The sequence below is a fragment of the Natrix helvetica genome (assembly GCF_964273705.1).
Source record: "Natrix helvetica genome assembly, chromosome: 12".
NCBI lineage: Eukaryota > Metazoa > Chordata > Lepidosauria > Squamata > Natricidae > Natrix > Natrix helvetica.
The window spans coordinates 21,195,169-21,212,700 of record NC_138556.1 but is presented as its reverse complement, the minus strand read 5'-3'; the positions used below and the strand labels follow the sequence as shown (position 1 = coordinate 21,212,700).

General features: G+C 58.8%; 1 protein-coding gene across 1 annotated transcript; it reads right to left on the bottom strand.

Annotated features, from left to right (window-relative positions):
* Positions 1–1,644: 1,644 nt before the first annotated feature.
* On the bottom strand, positions 1,645–17,360 carry RFX7 (regulatory factor X7). The gene is made up of 9 exons (XM_081964865.1): positions 17,073–17,360; positions 12,694–12,727; positions 12,259–12,341; positions 11,448–11,570; positions 10,379–10,495; positions 10,182–10,266; positions 9,008–9,215; positions 8,285–8,580; positions 1,645–7,932 (listed from the first exon to the last, which is right to left on the bottom strand). Exons 1-9 carry the CDS (start codon positions 17,201–17,203, stop codon positions 4,726–4,728), a joined length of 4,284 nt encoding a protein of 1,427 aa, XP_081820991.1. The 5' UTR covers positions 17,204–17,360; the 3' UTR covers positions 1,645–4,725.
* Positions 17,361–17,532: the final 172 nt, after the last annotated feature.

Genomic DNA, 17,532 nt, shown 5'->3' with positions numbered 1-17,532 from the left:
CCTTTTGTTCTTGAAGCTGCTCCCAGGACAACGGAACCTTCCGCCGAAGTGGCCGTGGAGCTTCACTCGAGACGGGCTGCTCCGGGGCTTCTTGGATGAGGAGCGAAAGGATTTCAAAGGAAAAAGGCGAGCAAGTCCGGGGCCTTTGGAGAAGCGCCTTTGGGATTTCCGCTGACAGGGAACGTCGTCCCGTAGGGCAGGTTTAGTCGATCTAGAAGCCTAAAACTCTGCACCCGGCATCCACGGAACCTGTTGCTTTGGGAACCGGCCTGGTTCCGTGGATTTCAGGCGCCCCCTTCTGGGCTGGACTGAGCGGAAGATCAAGGGGCCCTGCTTGGAGGTCCTCTGCCCTCTGGCGGAAAAGGGGAAGAATTGCAGAGATCCTCTCTGGGAATTCCACCATTGCCTTTGAACTGCGGAAAAGGTATTAAGCGCCTTCAATACAAGTCTTTGGAGTCTCAACCAGCCTGGTTGGTCATGGTTGTCCCAAAGGGGCTTTTCACATCCATCCTGCTTCCCCCCCACCCGTCAGCTCAGCCTTCTCTACTTTGGGGAAACAGGAGGGGTGCCCTTGAAGGATGGCTGGAGGCTCCAAAGCAGAACCAGAGGCCAAGACAAGGTGGCAATGAAGCCTCATCATTAGAATAGCATTTGGAGTCCACGATGCATTGGAGCACCCTGAGAGGTTTACAATGTCAGCATTATTTGCATAATGCCCCCAACAATCTGGGTCCCCATTTTATCCACCTTGATCAGCCTCAGAATGATGAATTCACCTGAATTCACCTTGTGCCCTGTTAGGCTCAAATTGGGCAAGAGTTTGCCTGCAATACTGCCCTTTAACCACTGCTACCAGGGCTCCTGGTGGATACCATTCATAAAACTGGAACAACGTATTGAACAATTTCCACTTTTGTCTGCATTTCCACTTGGAAACAATTTTCCAAGATTAGGAAGAGCACCCAGCTTCTCTGCAGCAACTAGAAACCCAGGCCTGCCCACCCTAACCCCCAGGATCACATCCTGCTTTGCCATGGTGGTCTCTCCCCCTGGGAGCCAGGGGGTGTTTGTAGGCCTGTGGAAGTCTTCCAGGGCTTCCTCTTTGGCGGTCTCCCTGTGGCACTTTCTTGGGAGTTGCCTAATGAGGCTCACAGGTGGGAGGCCACAGGAATTGTGACCGAAAGTTTCCCTCGGGGAGCTGGCCCACACACAAGCTTGCCATGGCTGTCCTCCCACCCACCTTGTCCCACTCTCCCATGGAAACATTACTGGGTTGGAGTTGTTATTATTAAGAGCCCCTGGAGACCAGTTGCCACCTCCCTTCCTGCCACTTTGCTGAACTCTGGACCCCCCTTGAACCCTGTGGCCACCAGGTCTCCCCATCCAGTCCAGCTCACCTCCAGCCCCAATGCCACTTTTGCAGGAGGAAGAGGCAGGCACCCCTCTCTCAGCCCAGGATCCTTGCTCTTTTCCAAAGAGAAGAGCTGGGTCCAGAGGGGCAGAGGAGGGCGAGTGCCAAAGGGGCAGCATCAGTTAGCCTGTGCCCAAGCCCGGAGGGCCCCCAGAGGCTCCTTTTCCACCCTCTCCCTCCCCAGTCCAAGCCAGAATGGAGACCCTTGAGCTCTCAAGAATGTGCTCCTGGAGTCAAATTTCATAGAAAATGTTTTATTGTTCCTGAAAACATTAAAAAAACAAATGTTGAGCACTTCCAATAAAAAAAATGAACTGAAATGCTACGCGGCAAGACCTATCCACTGTCTTTTAGCGGTCCAACAGACAACGAAACGCTCCTCGAAAGCTGGGCCAATGGATTTTTTCGGGGGGGGGGGGATTTATGGAGAGTCCAGGTGTGCCACAAGTGGCTCCTTCGCCCGCTTGGGGAAGAAGCAGCGTCTGGCTGAGGGAGACCTTTGAGCCTGGCAGGATCGTGAAGCGAGTGGGCAATTCCCCACACCAATCTGGTTGTGCAGAACCGGCCCCCGGGGAGGGAGGGAGGGAGGGAGGGAGGGGGTGGCTGACGGGAGTCTAACTAGCACGAACGAGGCAAGCTGAGAACACCGCATGCACATGGGTGAGGATGCACCAAGGTGAGGCAAGCACAGACTTTTCCTGCTGTAAGATTCTCAGGTAAGAGAATAAGAGGAGATGTATCTCACTGAGATAATTTTGCTACATAAAACAAGCCACCTTTCCTTCGGGGACACCCTGCCTTTCCTGGTAGAAGAACGGCCCAAAATCTCCTCCTCAAAACTGGGCCGCCCTGACTGCCCCAATCCCAGGGAAGGGGCTTGCCAGCTGGGCCACAAGGAAGGAGAACTGGGAGGCCTGGGCTGTGGCAGTGCTTAGCTCCCCAGGAAGGTCAGGCAAGGGAGAGCGAGTGGACGAACCCCTAGCACCATTAGAGCTGGAATGGGGGGAGCCCCTTCAGCCTGAGGCTCCCGCCGGGGCCCAACAGCTCCCCAGCTTCCAAGCTCTGCCAGTTTCCCTGGAAAAGGAGCCAAGCTGCAGCTGCCCTATTGCTGGAAACGGAAGGGTTGGTGCCTGCCTCTGAGGTGGAGCCTGGATTCTGCACAGGTGCTTGAATTGGGCACTGGAAGCCCACTGCTTACACCCAGCACCCCAGTGACTCCACCTCTCTGCATCCCATAGGACAGCCCCACAAATACTACTTGAGTCGTGTGTGTGTGTGTGTGTGTGTGTGTATGTGTGTGAGAGAGAGAGAATCTCTAGTGAGCAATATACCCAGCAGTGTGGGCCACCGGGCCTGGGCCATCCTGGCAAAAGCTGAGGACCACAGAGAAACAAGTGGCCCCAGCGCCATTGATGTGCTTGTACAGGAGCAGATTCTCATGGCTGCAGAGGCTTCACAAGAGACACCTTTACCTGGAATCAAACCCCCAAAACCTTTCTGAGACGGGCCTTCTTTGAAGCCAGGGATCGGGTGGACTGGCAGTTGCCCCCAGGCCCCAGAGGGGAGGTGAAAGAGGCTCGGCTTTGCCCCCTCTCCCTCTTCCCACTGCTGACCTGGCGAAAGGCAAGGGCAGGGCCTCCTAGGCACTTCCTTATAAGGCATCCAAGCCCAGAAGGGGATTAGTGCCCCTTGAACCAAATGAGGATCCTTGGGCTGGTTCCCCTGCCCAGCCAGCTGCCTCAGGGCACTCTCTTCCCCGAGGGAGAGGAGCACCCCACCTTCCCTGGAGCTGTGCTGGTAAAAGAGGCTCAGAGCTAGCGACGCAAGAGCAGTGCTCATGGCACAGCTGCTCCTCTGTTGGCATCAGTGCCAGCCCCAGGGACCCCGCCCCAGCAGTCCCCCTGCTTCCCTGTGGGTGCTGGGAGGAACATTCCCGAGGACGGGCTCAGCCACAGGAGGCTCCCCACGGTTCCTACCATGGAAGGCCTGGGAAAGTCACCCTCCAGTGTTAAGAAGAGTCCTCCAACTGGGCATGACTTCATCAAGAAAGAACTGGCCAATTGTGTCAATCCTGGAAACATTAACTAGTTTCTGCAGAAAAATGTTTTGTTTTGTTTTTTTTAAAAAGCCTGTGAGTTAAGGAAACTTGAATCACGATCATTCTTGCGTTCTAGTTTTACGTGTGAACAAAAAGAACTATAAATCCTGACAAACATTTTAGGGTACGTTGCCACAGAAGGAACAGATGTATTAATCGCAGGGGTTGGAACTAGTCTTCCCTACTCAAGGAATTAAAAGCAGCATTAAACTGTTTGTTTTTAAAACATTCTGCTGTATTCTTCATATGAGCCACCCTGTGGCAGAGAAAGTTTTCCATTTGGGAGAAAAGGTTTTGGCTGCTGCTCCTTCCTTGCTAGCCTCTCCTGCACCTGCCCACCATTAGCCCTTGATAGAGAGAGAACACCCATCTGATTCGAGTTGTGCTGATTTCCCCCCTTCCTGTCTATCGCTGGCCTTCCCTGGCAACTGGCCAATGAGGCACCCCCTCCAGGACCCTCCCATGGAGGGGGTGCCAAGCCCACCATCCTTTGGGAAAGTCCAGCCGGAGACCACCTACTTAACGGGCGCTGGCCCCTTCGGCCTTTTCCACTCTGCGGGAAAAGGGTATTTGTGATCAGGATGATTGCTCGCTTTGGTGTGCCAGCAAAGACGCGGGCTCTTTGCGCATCCAGAGTGCAGGAGCACTTCCTGATCCAGTGCACCGTGCATCCATGCACTCTCCCAGTTTCAGCATTGCCTCTCTGAACCCTGATGCCAATGGAAGGCCCTGCAGAGCAGACGGAGGGAAGGCTGGGTGGGGACCGCTCCCTTCCTACCTCCCGCTACCCTCCCGCAAAGGCTCTTTATCCTCCAGAGGCAGCAAGCTAAATTTTGAAACCTAATCCTGGCTCTGGAGCAGGCTGCATCCTTCAGAAATGCCTTAAAAATTGGTTAAGATTGTACACACCCTGCTGAAGAATAAAGCAGCTGGTAGAGCAGTTCTTTTTCTTAAAAAAGTGTCACAAATTTTGTTTCTGCTGCAGGAGGCACTTCCATTAAGACAAATACAGCATGTCTGGTCTTCAGAGTTTCTTAAATAGTGTGCTACGTAGATTTCATACACACACACACACACACACACACACACGTGTGCGCATGTATATATATTTACACACACACGTATATATACACACATATATACATATATATATATATATACGCACACACTCACCAATATGTATAGGTGTGTATACATACACACACGCACGCACTTCTTAACCCAGCATTTCCACCGCGGGGTGGTCCTTGCTCTCCATCCAATCAAAACCGGCGGAGGTCATGGAGCCGATGGACTCGTTGCAGATCTGCTGGAAGAGGGGGTCGTTCTTCAGCTCCTCCAGGGTTGCCTCGTCGTCTTGGCCCTGCGGGTGGGCTGGGTCAAAGAGCAGGTTTGGGTCCAGAGCGTTGAGGTCGTTCATGCTCCCCGAGAGCTCCGAGGTCAGCCTCATGTCGCTGGAGAAAACGGAGGCCACGTTGGTCAAGTCGGGAGGCACCTGGGCTCCCTGCAGGCTGCTCTCCTCCAAAAGCTCCTTCACGGTGCCGCTGAAATCCAGCTGCTGCTCCCCAGCGTCCGAATGGGCTGCGTGGTCCCCAGAAGCAAAGTCCGCCGGATCGGAGCCGCTGTTTTTAGCGAGGTAACCTGGTGTTTGGAATTCAAAAACGGACGGGCTGCATGGGGGCATGTTCTGGGCATTGGCACTTGGAAAGGCGGCAGAAGTCTCTAAAATCTGAGTCAGGTTCATCCTGGCGGTGTAGTTGGAGGGCAGGTTGTTGATGCCCAGGCCACGCACGGCATCATCGTTCTCCGAGTCCAGCTTGCTGAGCAAGACGTTGGTGATCTTCTTGGAACTCGGCTGCTGCTGCTGAGGCTGTGGGAAGGCCGTCTCCATCATCACCGTCAGGGGCACTGACTGGCTGCGCTGGGCGAGGGCACTGGCACTTGGGTCTGCATGGACGTTCGCCAAGGAGGGTTGAACCTCCGGGGCGACCGGACTCCCAAAAGAGCCCACCATCGTTCCAGAGCGAAGCATGGCTGTGACGGGGCAGACGGTGCTTCCGCTAAGATTCCGCTGGCGGTGCACGGCAGGACTGACACTCCGGCATCTGAAATGGCCACCATGAGAGGAGCTGGTACCTTTGTTATCGAGAGGCGCAGGGACAGCAAAACCTTCCTGCTTGCTGCCAACGGGGGAGACGGGAGTCACTCGCCCAAAATGGGGATCGTAGTGCCGTGACTGAGACTGGTAGGACTGGCCAGGGACGGCGAAGGCATGGGGCTTCCTGAAACGGTCTTCCACCGACTCCTGGTAGCCGGGCAGGATCCCCTGGCTGGTGACGGAGGACGCCCCCACGCTGCCATAGCCAGCATTCATCCACTCCAGCTTGGTTTTATCGGGGTGGGTGGCCATGGGCCGCTGCATGGGCTTCACGGGGCTGCTGGAAACCACGCTGGCGTCGTGGTAAGCCATACTGGAGCTAATTGGGGTGAAGGCAAAGGGATTTCTACACTCCACGGGGCTCGGGGGCACGCTGCTGCTACAGTTGGAGTGTGGGGTGCCAACAGGTGTGTGCCGGCTGCTCCCCAGGGCGCTGTCAACAGGTGTGGTCTGGGCCATCCTGGAGCACGGACTCTCCCGGGACACACCTTGCGATCCTGCCATGATTTCCGAGGTGGGGGTGGGCGTCGGGGTGGGCGTGGGGGTGGGTGTATGAACAGGCGTGCTGTTGCTATGGATCGGGTGATAGAAGTGGGCACTGCTGGGGTGAGGGGCCAAGGATGTCCCCTGAGCCACCCCCTGGTTCTGGAGAGCCATCCCCAGCGAGGCGCTGTAGAGGTGAGAGGTGCTGAGGGACATCTGCTCCTCCATCAGCACCAGCTCCTCCACGATACTGTCCTGGGTCAGGTCGTCGTCGAAGGAGAAGAAGTTCTCATGGGACTGGGAGGCGGCATCCTCAAAGTCCTTCAACTCCTGCTGCAGGGGCAGCTGGACGGAGCTCTGGCTGGGCAGGGGATGGTCGAGAGAGGCTGGCTGGACCTGATCTGCCAACGGCTGTCCAAAGACTGCCCCGGCCTGCTGGAACCCTTCTAAGTGCACCGGCTCCCATGCGGATTTGGGCAGCTCCTCGGAGTCGGGTGGTCCAGCAAGCGTCATAACACTGATGGGGGGCTTGCAGGCCTCCTGGACAAAGGGGGAGCCCTTGGCCAGCTGCTGCCAAACATTGGGGTTCAGGCTGCCCTCGGACTTAGAGCCGTTTCCCAGGACAAAGAGGTCTCCTTCCAACTTCATTTCCACGCCTGCTGAGGCAGACGCTGGGGGCAGCTCTAGCAGGGAGTCGCTGGGGGCAATGATGAGGTCAGCATCCAGGGGGCAGGAGGTCTCCAGGCTGATCCCTGAGGCTGCGGACTGGATCTGGAGGGCCGCCTGGCCGGGACTCTGGAGAACGGCAGCCGGACTGTCGCTGTTGGGGAGAGGCAGCCCACCCGTCTGCTGGGCTTTCTTCGCACTGCTGGCCTGGGGGTCTTCTGCAGACGCCTGTCCCACAGAGAGTTTCTTGACTGGGGGCCCCTGGGCATCCACAAAGGCCGAAGGCAGCCTCTTCCGAAGGCCTTTCGGGCACCCTTGGTCGCCTGCAGTAGGTGAGGGGGCGATGCCAGTGCTGGAGACATGCTGACCCACATCCAAGGGGCCCGGGGGAGCTTCATGCGCCTGGGAAAGGGATTTCCTTTCTGAATCTGCCCCCTGGGGGTCACCGCTAGCTGCCCCGAGACGCTCCTCAGCCCGGCCTTTCCAGGCCTCGCCTTCCACAGTCCTCAACTGATCCACAGGCTTTAGCAGGGCGACTCTGACCGATTGAGCAGGGTTGGCATTCTCTTGATTCTGCTGCAAGCTCTCATCCAGCCCCAGTTCTGGCTCGAGTTTGACCTCTACCGAAGACGGGGCAGAAGCTAGACCTCCGCTGCCCCCTTTAGTTCCCGGGGACTGGAGTGAAATCACAGATCCCTTCTTGATCTGAGGAACACTCCTTGCCTCTTCTGCGGCTCCTGAGCCAATGGCGGAGGCCGTGTGCTTGATGGGTGTGCCACTGGCACTGCTTGGGGCAAGTGAGATGGCGGTCATTTTGACCACGTTCATGTGCTGAGCAGGAACCACTGTCTTGATTGGGCTGCTCGTGAAGAGCACTGTGGTTGGGGAACGAATGGTCAGCGCGTTGGTGTTGGCTGGCTTTGGCAGGATCTGGGCATAGCGATGGCGAGCAGAGCGATCTCCCACGGGACTGGCCGGCACATTCTGGGGAGTCTTTGGAGACTGCTTGATGGACTGCATGGGCTGAGTGACCACCTGGACATTGAGTGGAAGGACTTTGCCATCGGCCGAGCCCATCGGGCCAGGAGATGTTACCAACTGCCGGGACCTTGGCACCTGAGCGGGGAGAAAAGGGAGTGAAGCCGCGAAAGAGAAGACGAAAGCCGCCCTGGGAGTTGACCCGTTTGCTTTCTCCCTCCCCTCCCCCAAGCCCTGCAGGACTCCCGGATACCTCCTTCCCATCATCCACTCTGCCCCATCCCTCCGCCCTCCCAATTCTTGACTCAGTGCCTCAACCCACCTCTGCCCCCCCTCTGGAGTCACTCCAGCCAAATCTCTCTCCAAATCGTGGAGTAGGTTTCCTTCCTGCACAGCCAGACGACACCCCCGAGGGTCTCCACCTGGCACTGCCCCCCCCAACATTCCACGCTACTGGCGGCAGCCCTCCCCCCCTCCTCGGGAGACTTACTGTGATAGGACTTGGCACGGCAGCCACCACAATGCCAATGGACTGAGGGGACAGGATGGCCGGGCTCCCATTCGGAAGGCTGGCAACCCCATTGCTCGCTGTGCCCTCGGACTTCTTGGAGGGCGACTCGCCTGGCAGAGGGGACTGCAGTTTCTGCTCCTGCTGCTTCTTCTGGATCTTGCGCTGCAGCTGCTGCTTGGCATCCACGGGTGAAGGCAGAGTCTTCATCTGGGGCTGGAAGGAGTTGCTCTCTGCCGTCGGGACAAAAGCTGACGGCTGGGGGATCCCCTTGAGTCCTGGAAGGGGCAGGCAGGGCCTTGACCAGGGGGAAGGCTCAGCTCGGCCGGCGTAGGAAGCACAATGGGGAACCTCTGGACGTTGGGCAGAGCAACAGGGCGGCCCTTCCAATAAGGCTCGGCCATATAGGCTAAGGAGCAGGGAGGCCCAGTTTGCTCTTGTAGATGGCCAAAAGGAAACTGGGCACCCCTCCCTCCCTCCTCCTCGTCCAGACCAGCCGACCAGCTGTGAAAGATGCCTGGCAGGTCCCCTTACAGGCCCAGCGTCTTCCCTGTCCAAAGGCCTTTCTCAATGAAACCGTGCCCCAGAAGTGAAGCTCTACCTAGCTCTTGCAAGGTTAGATGCCTTCCTGATGCCCCTCAGGGGTCCCCAGGGAAAAGGTGCCCCCTCCCCAGGCGAGAGCAAAACTGCTTCCTCCCTCCTTACCTGTGGGAGCGCCTGCCATCACTGCCAAAGCTGCCATGGATTTGGTTCCCGTGTAGTGGCTTTTCACCAGGAAGCGGGCCAAGTCCAGGACAGAATCAAAGGGCTGGCTGAGAACTTTCTGAGCCCACTCGCAGACCAGCTGGCAGGCAGCGGACACAATCTCCTCATCGGCACTCTGCAGGCGCCCAGAAGGCTCTGCCCCATCCAGCTGAAACCAAAGCACAAGGAAGGACTGAGGACTGTGCTCGGCCATGTCCTGCCCCCTCCCCCACCCCCCCCACCCCGCTCTGCCCCCATCTCTGGGAAACCGTTCCCTCTGAGGACAGTCCTGAGGACTCCTCCCCTTCTCCCCCAGGGAAACCGGCAGCTTCAGACCCGGCCATAAAACTCAGTTCTTCGTTTTGGGTCAGGAGGATCATTTCAATCCAAGCTTTATGGAAAGTCAATTTCTCTCTTTACTGTCTGCCATGAAGGCTGCTGTCGAGAAAGATTGGAGGGGGGGGGTACTTTGCCTTTGTGTAAGATGCAAGCAGGGGCCGCCAAAACAGGCCTCGTCCCGCTGCAGTTCCCCAGCCCCCTCCCCCCCCCAGGCGTCTCTTCACTCCAGGCCACGCAGGAAGGGCTCCGGGATGGAGCCCACCCATTCCACCCCAAATGAATCAAGGCCAAACCTAGCCGCCCTTCTCCTTTTAGAGACTGCCGCCTCTCACACACACACACACACCCTCAGCAGCTTTCCCAGGTTTCCCTTCCCTTCGTTCCGGATGATCGGCCGTGGATCGGCTCTTCTTGCAGAAGCCAACCCCCCCCAAAACTGCCAGCACTCTCGTGCTCTGCCGGCTGCAGCAAAAGGAGCTTTATGCCACTGAGACACCCGTCAGCCCTCCCAGCTGGACCAGACCATTCGTGCCCATCATGCGGCTTTCAGAATCGGGTCAGAGGAGTAGAATCCGGCCACCCCAAACGTCCCATTTCCCTCCCCCGCAACCCCACCCCTAGCCTTGGCTTCACCATAGCCAGGGAGGGTCTGGCCTGAGAGGATTCCTCCCATGACGTTTCAGGGGTCAAATCCCTTTCTTCTGGCCACCACCTTCCTCTGGCTCCTGGAGCCCTTTCACCCGGTCAACTGCCCACCCGCCCGCAGGGAGACCTGGAGGGCAGCGGCAGAGCTTACCCCGTCCCCCGCTTTAGGGAAGTCCAGATTGGGGAGCGATGGCATCTGCACCAGGGCTTTCTTCCGAAGTCCACTATAGCAATATGTGATTTTAAAAATTAAGGTGGTATCCTATTTCAATTCCGACAGTGCTTTTTGTCCCAAAGCGCCATCTGCCCCGTGGCCCACGGACAGCCACGGCTGTTTCCAAAGGATATTTAGATTTGCCTCGCGTGCCCAGGCGTCGGGCCTTCATGTTGGGAAAGACGTTCTTCATGATCTTGCCAAAGTCTGCGGCACTGAGCGGGTGGTAGCCGAGATTGTCACAGTAGCTCCTGAAACAAGAGGAGGGTCGCAGGAGGGACCCTGGGGGACGCAAGGCCCAACACCTCGCTTGGCCAAGGGGCGGAGGAGAGCGCCCAAGAGCAAACCGGCCGAGGGTCGGGAAAATCTGGAGGCTCCGCAGGGAAAAGGGCAGCCCTGTGCTCCCAGCGACCTCCCGGCTGCCCAGCTCCCGCCCTGCAGGCCCCACCCCCGAAGAAGCTCCTGGGATCCCTGAGCTGACACCCCCAACCCCCACCCTTCCAGCCAGAGAGCCCAGAAACCTCAGGAGGAGAAGTGGGGGGGGGGGAGAAAAGGTGGAGGTTCAGCCCCTGGGAGCCTCCCACCAGCCCTCTACCAGAGCTGAAAGGCTTTCCTGGTGAGGGAAGGGAACTGGCACCACAAAACCCATCTCAGCACTCTCGACACCCCAGCTCTTCCCCAGGGAGCCTGGCTGCCCAACCTGGCCCCTCAGCACAGGACCACCCCAGCATTGGAGCAGGCTGACTGTGGCTGAAGGGAGAGTGCTGACATTTCGGCCTCTCAGCACGGGTGGGGGGTGGGAACTGCTGCTCTTGGCAGATGGCAAGCTCAGGCGTGGCCCGGCCTGCCAAGGCCCGAAAGGTGAGCCCAGCCATGGGCAAACTGACCTCTCCTCCCCCCAGAGTCTTCCGAGAGTCCAAGCCCAGGCCCACCCTCCAGATCAGTGGGGCGGCTGCCACCTCACTTTGGTATGGGGGAGCTCTCCCACAAGCACCCAACGGACCCCCTTTGGGAGGCGAAGGGGGGAGGGGGGCTTCAGGGCAAGCGAGCAGGGCCCATTCGGCAGCACCTCTGGCATCCAGAGGAGGGAGCAGCTCAGTAGGCAGAGCCAAGGGGCACCAGGCCCAGAGGCTGCTGCTGCAGAGGGGGAGGCGGAAAGCAGCCCCCAGCCCTCCCCCCCGGCCACAGGCAGGAGAGACTCACTTGTACTCATCATAGACTTCCTGCTTGGGAAGGGAGGTCTCCGGGTGTTCCTCCAAGGTATTCCGGATCCAGGAAAGGGCATGCACCTGTTGAGCACGGCTGGAGGAGACGGAGAGCTGATCACTGCAGCAAGGAGAGGAGACCTCAGGTGTGGGAACGGTGACATCGTCCTCATCCTCATGAGATGCCCCGCTGCCTGGGCTCAGTCCGTGAAGGACCTGGCCCCTGTGGAACTCCCGCCACAGGGCCAGGAGAGCCAGTGGCCTCCTGGTGGCCGAGGGCCTTAGGATAGGCACACCAGCTGGGCCCCCTGGGAGAGGGGCAGGCCCTGGGCCCCAAAGCAAGCAGGCTCAGTGTTGCCACACAGAGCTGCCCCAGAGTAAAGAGAGCACGCTCCCCATGAAGCAGGGAGCACCTCCGCACGCATGTGAAGCAGCGAAGGGTCTGAAGCAGACTCCCCCTGGAAGGCTGGAAGGTGCTTTCTCTCAAAGGGGAGGTGCTGCACCAGCCGAGGCAGCTTGCAGGGGAGGCCAGGCAGGCAGGGAAGGGCTGCAAGGCCCTTCCCCCAAAAACTCTCCTTCCATTAATCCTGGAGGGTTCAATGTATTGCGCAACCTGCCATTTCTTGGGGAAATGGCTTCTCACTCTACCACCAGGAGCAACCCCCACTCCGAGGAGGCTCCACACAGAGGCACCACACCAAGCCCCCCGCATCGCGAGGAAGCCCCCCCCCCAGCACAGCCGTGTGACCTGGTGCGCTTGATGAAGGGGCAGCTATTCTTCAGATCCTGGGACACGTCCCCCCCCCTACCTTTTCTCGCCATTGCTGGGACCAGAAGGCAGTTGAAGGTAGAGGTAGAGTTTCTGTAAATCTGTAAACTTCTCAACTTCTTGCTAAACACGAGAAGGGGAGACAGGTCAGCCTTTTGAGGTTTCCGCCTCTTTCCCAGACATTTTCAGGGCAGCCCAGAAAAGCTGACCGCCTCCTTCCCTGCCCTGCTGTGCCCCCCCCCCCCCGCCCCGGGGCTCCTCCTGCCCTATAGAGCTCTCTCAGCCAGCAGCTCAGCAGAGAAGAGGCTTTCATCACTATGCCAGCCCCTCTTTCAGGATGGGGCCTTCACCCAAAAGCCTAACGAGAAACCCGCTTTGGGAGTCCCAGCGCCTGGCACCAGCGCTTACGGCATCCTGGAAGACTGTTGTTAAGGAGCCCCAACTAGAAAATGCCCGATTTCCAGCTGTTACTCACCAAAATGCAGTCCACTTTAGATTGTACAGCTTTGCTAAGGAGGGAAGGGGGAGTGGAAAATAGAAAAACAAAACCAGCCCAAAGTTAATATACACGGGCGTTATAAACAAGAGCATAGAATAAAGGCTCCCCACAGGCTCCCTGCGGGAAAAGGCCTGGAGGACTCTCAGCCGCCTTCCACTTTAAAGAAAAGCAAATGGTCTCTGTAGACTTGGAATTCCCTGCCTTCACCCATCAGAATCTTGAAGAAGGTTCTATAGGAATCCTTGCATCTTTAAATGCCTTTATCTGAGCAAAAGGATTGGAGCAGTGGATATCCCCAGGCGTGTTTAGGGAGACCTGGAGATCACTTCCGGTGGGTGAGGAGCAACGACAGGGTGACCCCCGGGCTTTCCCAAGCGGGTAGGAGACCAGAAGGGGAAGAATGCTGCCAAACTCTGGATGGGCCGAACGGGGGCTCAGCTCCTCGGGAAGCCTCGAGGGGACAGGCAAGGTGACCGTCATGAGCGGCTGCTCCCTCTTTGCCGAGAAGCTGCCCGGCCAGAAACGCTCCAGCTAAGACGGAACAATCCAGTCCATCGCTGACTCCAACCTTACCTACGGAAAGCAGAAAAATGCCTCTGACCCCGATTCCACCCCTGCAATTCTCACCCAGGTTCCCTCCACGAGGAAGGACCCTGCAAGGCCGCTGCCCACTCGGCTTCCTCTCCTTAGCCAACTGAAACCCATTCAAAGCCAGGCAGCTCCCCGACCGTTGCCTCGCCTTGTGGCAATGAGTCCTGCGAGCTCTAATGGTGCTTTCTCTCTTCTGTTGGTTCGGCCTCGTGGCGCACTCCATCTCCCTGCGCTCCTGAGCCCCCAATTTCATGCTAGTCCAGCCCTCAGGCTGCAGGCACCCGGGAGAGGCGGGGAAAGGCCAGGCCACCCATCTCCCCCACCCCCAGTGCCAGGACAAGAGCAAACCCAAATCAAGGGGGAGCAGCAGCAGCATTTCCACCCTGTGCTGGGCCTGCCAGTATCAACCTTTAGCGGCTGCATCATCCTGCCCATCCTCCTGCTCTGCAAGGGACTCAGCTAACCCCCTGCCGCTTCTCCTTCCCTTCCATGACCAGCGCAGCCAATGCTGGGCTGGAACCTGAAGCGAGGGACGCCCATCGGCCACACAGGAGCCCCAGGGAGACAGAAAAGCCAACTGCCCCCAACCCAGGAGGCCCCAGCTCCTTTCCTTGTGACCAAGGCAACGCGTGGGTTGCTTGCAGCTCCTCTGCCCAGCCCAAAGGGGCCCCAAGTGTCACCAGGGCTACTTCATCAACTTAGGGGGCATTCCAGAGCACAGGGGCCACACCCATACCAAGAATGACATACCTGTGAGTGGCACCTGCAGCAGGAGTTCCCCATTTCCCAGGTGACCCTGTCAGACACGCACAGCAGCTCTGTTGGGCAGGGCAGTGAAGCACCCGAGATAATCGGAAAGAGGTCAGACTGAGCTCCTCCACACCTGTAGAAGGGCCCTCCCCTATGGAGGCAGAGCTGACTGGCCACAGGACTTACAAGCCGTCTTTTTCTGCCTTCCTTCTGTATCTGTGGGGCCAACTTGCTTCCCCCCAACTCAACGCCTCCCTCCATCCTCTTGACTGTTCCTTCTCTGCTGTTGGGTCAGGAATTCTCAACCCCTTTCGGGTCTTCCTCCCCACGCCCAATTCTTGCTGCAAGAGGAGCAGGACACCTTCTGGCAACCCACACACGATGCCTGGCCGACTCCGCAGGCTGCCAGGGTCCCAGGTGTTGACTGCCACCTCTGGGCCACGCCCCTCCTCCTACCCTTCCGAAATTCTCCTAGCATCCCGCATCCAGAGAGAGCCGAATCTTCCTTGTGGACACAAAGGCGATTAGCATGAAAGCTTTCACAGAGCGAAAATAAAGCAGAAGCCCAGAGATTAAATCCCCAAAGGCAGCAGAAGCCGGACAATCTGCCGTTCCGCCGTGAAGGAGAAAAGGAGAATCTCCAGCCTTTTCATCCAACCGGAGGAATAATGCAGCGCCAGGCAGCCAGACAAAACAAAGCCACCACATGGCCTTGCAGTGGTGGGCTTGGCTGCGCCTCCTTTCACGCAAATAACCTGTTGGAGGAGAAATGGCACCATTTCGAGAGAGGGGGAAGAACAGACACCCTCTCAGCCACTGCGGAGCAAGAAGAGAAGGGTCTACAACAGCTGTCGGAGGGGGGCTCGGGTGAAAGGTGCCCCTCCCTGTCTCGGTCGCCACTCTCTGCATGACCTCCCCCAACCAAAAAACACCTTAACCACATGATGCCCATTTGGGAGGCAGGAGGGGCAGCCCAGCCAAAGGATCGGCGTGTCACTGAGATGGAGCAAAAGGGCTTAAATGATCTCCCAGAAGAAAAACAGAGCAAGATGAAACTACAAATAAACGGTCAAAAGAAAACAGAGATTAGGGGGCTGGGCAAATACAGCAGGATGAGGGGGTGGGGTGGGGGCTTAATGCAAGAGGCAGGGCTGATGGCTGTTGCTGAGCTCTGCTGCAGGGTGGCTGTTTTTCTGCCTTTGATGCCACCTTCTCCCTTGTCTGCCCAGCTGCCGCTGCCACCACCCACTGGGACGTTCCTGGACAGGCCAGGTCCTATGCGGGGGAGAGGGGGTGCTCCCTGGAATGCCCCTTTCTTTGAAACAATTGGATGTGCCTTGTGTCTGTCAGGGCTTTTCCATTTAATCGGCATCTGAGAATACGCAGGAGTTCTGTGACGCCATTTGATGGGTCTCTGATTTGGGAGTAATTATTTTGCATGTTATATTGTTTTGCCTTGATCCATTTGAACATTTGCTTTAGTTTTCTATGCTATTTTGTTGGGATGCATGGCATGACATGGGTATTGTGTATCTACATTGTAGATGAAGATTTATTGTAGCTGTAGTTTTTGTTTACTTGTCCCGCCTTTATTATTTTTACAAATAACCGAAGGTGGGGAACAGACCCCACACAGCTTCCTTCTCCACAGCCACCTTGAGAGGTAATGTTATTTGTAAACCATTCAGAGTCACTGGTGAGATGAGCAGTGTAGAAATTCAAAAATAAATAATAAACACAGTAAATAACTACTATCAGCTACAAGAAGAAGTGACACCTTTAGCTAACCTGGCCCTGTGGACTTCCGTGAAAACATTTTAAAACAAGTTCCTTGTAAAAGCAAGGCATTCGTCCTACCGGCTGCCTGCAAAAGTGAAATAAATGGCTCCAATTTATCAACCTCATTTCCGTTGAGATTTTGTACTATTAGGTGTGATGACCCCGGTAAGGTAACCAGTCCCACCCTGTGGGCTCCAGCGAATCCCTCCGAGGCAGGTGGACCCGTCTGGTGGGTCTGCCTTAAGGCCCTGGGTCACCTGCGAGTCCCGGAGGGACCCAGCAGGATTCGGCAGCCTTATTATTTTTGTTCATGGACCGGCATTGGGTTGAAAGGCTCATTTTATGGTAGCGACTCCCAAAACGACCGAGAGGTCCATGGGCCCCCGACCCCCCCCCCAGCCCAGATGTGGCCCAGCAGCCCTCTCCGCCCCCCCCTCCCTTCGGCCAAGCCTTCCCCAAGACCGGGGGCTCTTGGAAGGGCTTTTCCGGCCTCCAAGCAAAAGCAACGAGGCAAGAGGTCTGACGAACAGTTGACATCATCCTCCGCCGCACAGCGGAGAGCAGCCTCGCTCGGGCTCCATCCGGCGCTTCCACGCGGGGGACCCTCGGTGCCATCAAGCACTCCACCGGCCTATTAAGAAACCCCACACCGGGGGGAAGGCGCCGGCAGCGGGCCGGAAGGTCGAGGCGCCCGTCCCAAAGGGCTTCGCCGTAAAGCCCCCGTCAAGCGGCCGCTCGGTTAGCCGGACCCCCTCGGACCCCCGCCCCCCAAGGCGCCCCCGGACCCTCCGCAGCCCCCGACGGGAATCTTCCCGGGCGGTCCAGCCCCAGCACGGACCCCACCCGCGCCTCTGCCCCACGGAGAGCGCCCCCCGCCCGCCCCCTCCTCCTCCTCCGAGGGGAGCCCGGCGCTCGCGGGGGCCGAGACCAGGGCCGGGATGGGCGGCGCCCTCGGCAGGGGCCCCTTCCAGCAGGCACCACGGCCGGCCAGGCGCCCCCTCCCCTCCCCCCCGCCCCGCCGCTCCCTCCCCCGAGGGGCCTGGGGGGGGGAGGGCGCCTGGCAGACAAAGGCGGCGGCGGCGGCGGCAGGGCGGGGGGGGGGCGGCTCGTGGCCATTTTGTCTTCCATCTTGGATCTGGGCCGTCCCCGGCGCGGCGGAGACAATGGCCGCGTCCCCGGCCCGGCCCCGGAGGGCGCCCCTCCCGCCGCCCGCCCGCCCGTCCTCAGGCACTCACCAGATGGAGCCGCGGATCTTGTGCTGCAGCGCCCCGGCCTCCGCGCCCTGCAGCCCGGGCACCAGGGCGGGCAGGGCGGGCGCGGGGGCTGCGCTGACCCCGTCGGGCGCGGGCGGCGCCTCCTCCGCCATGCTGGGCCTTCCCGGCGAGCGGCGCCGCCTCAGCCGCCGCGCAGCAGGGAGCCGCCTCCCGCCCGCCCTGCACCGCCGCCGCGCATCCCCGGCACGGCTGCCGCGCCGCTAGGCTAGGCAGGGGGGCGAGGGCGGCGCATGGCGGGCGGGCCGCCGCTCCGATCAGCGCCGCGATGCCCCAGCTCCTCTCCGGCGCCGCCGGGAACCACAGCTCCGCCGCCGCCGCCGCCGCACCAGCAGCCCCGCTAGCCCCGCTGCCCCCGCCGCCGCCTCTCCAGCGCAGCCGCCGCCGCAGCGCCGCCCGCTGGCCGAGCCCGGAGCGGCAGGGA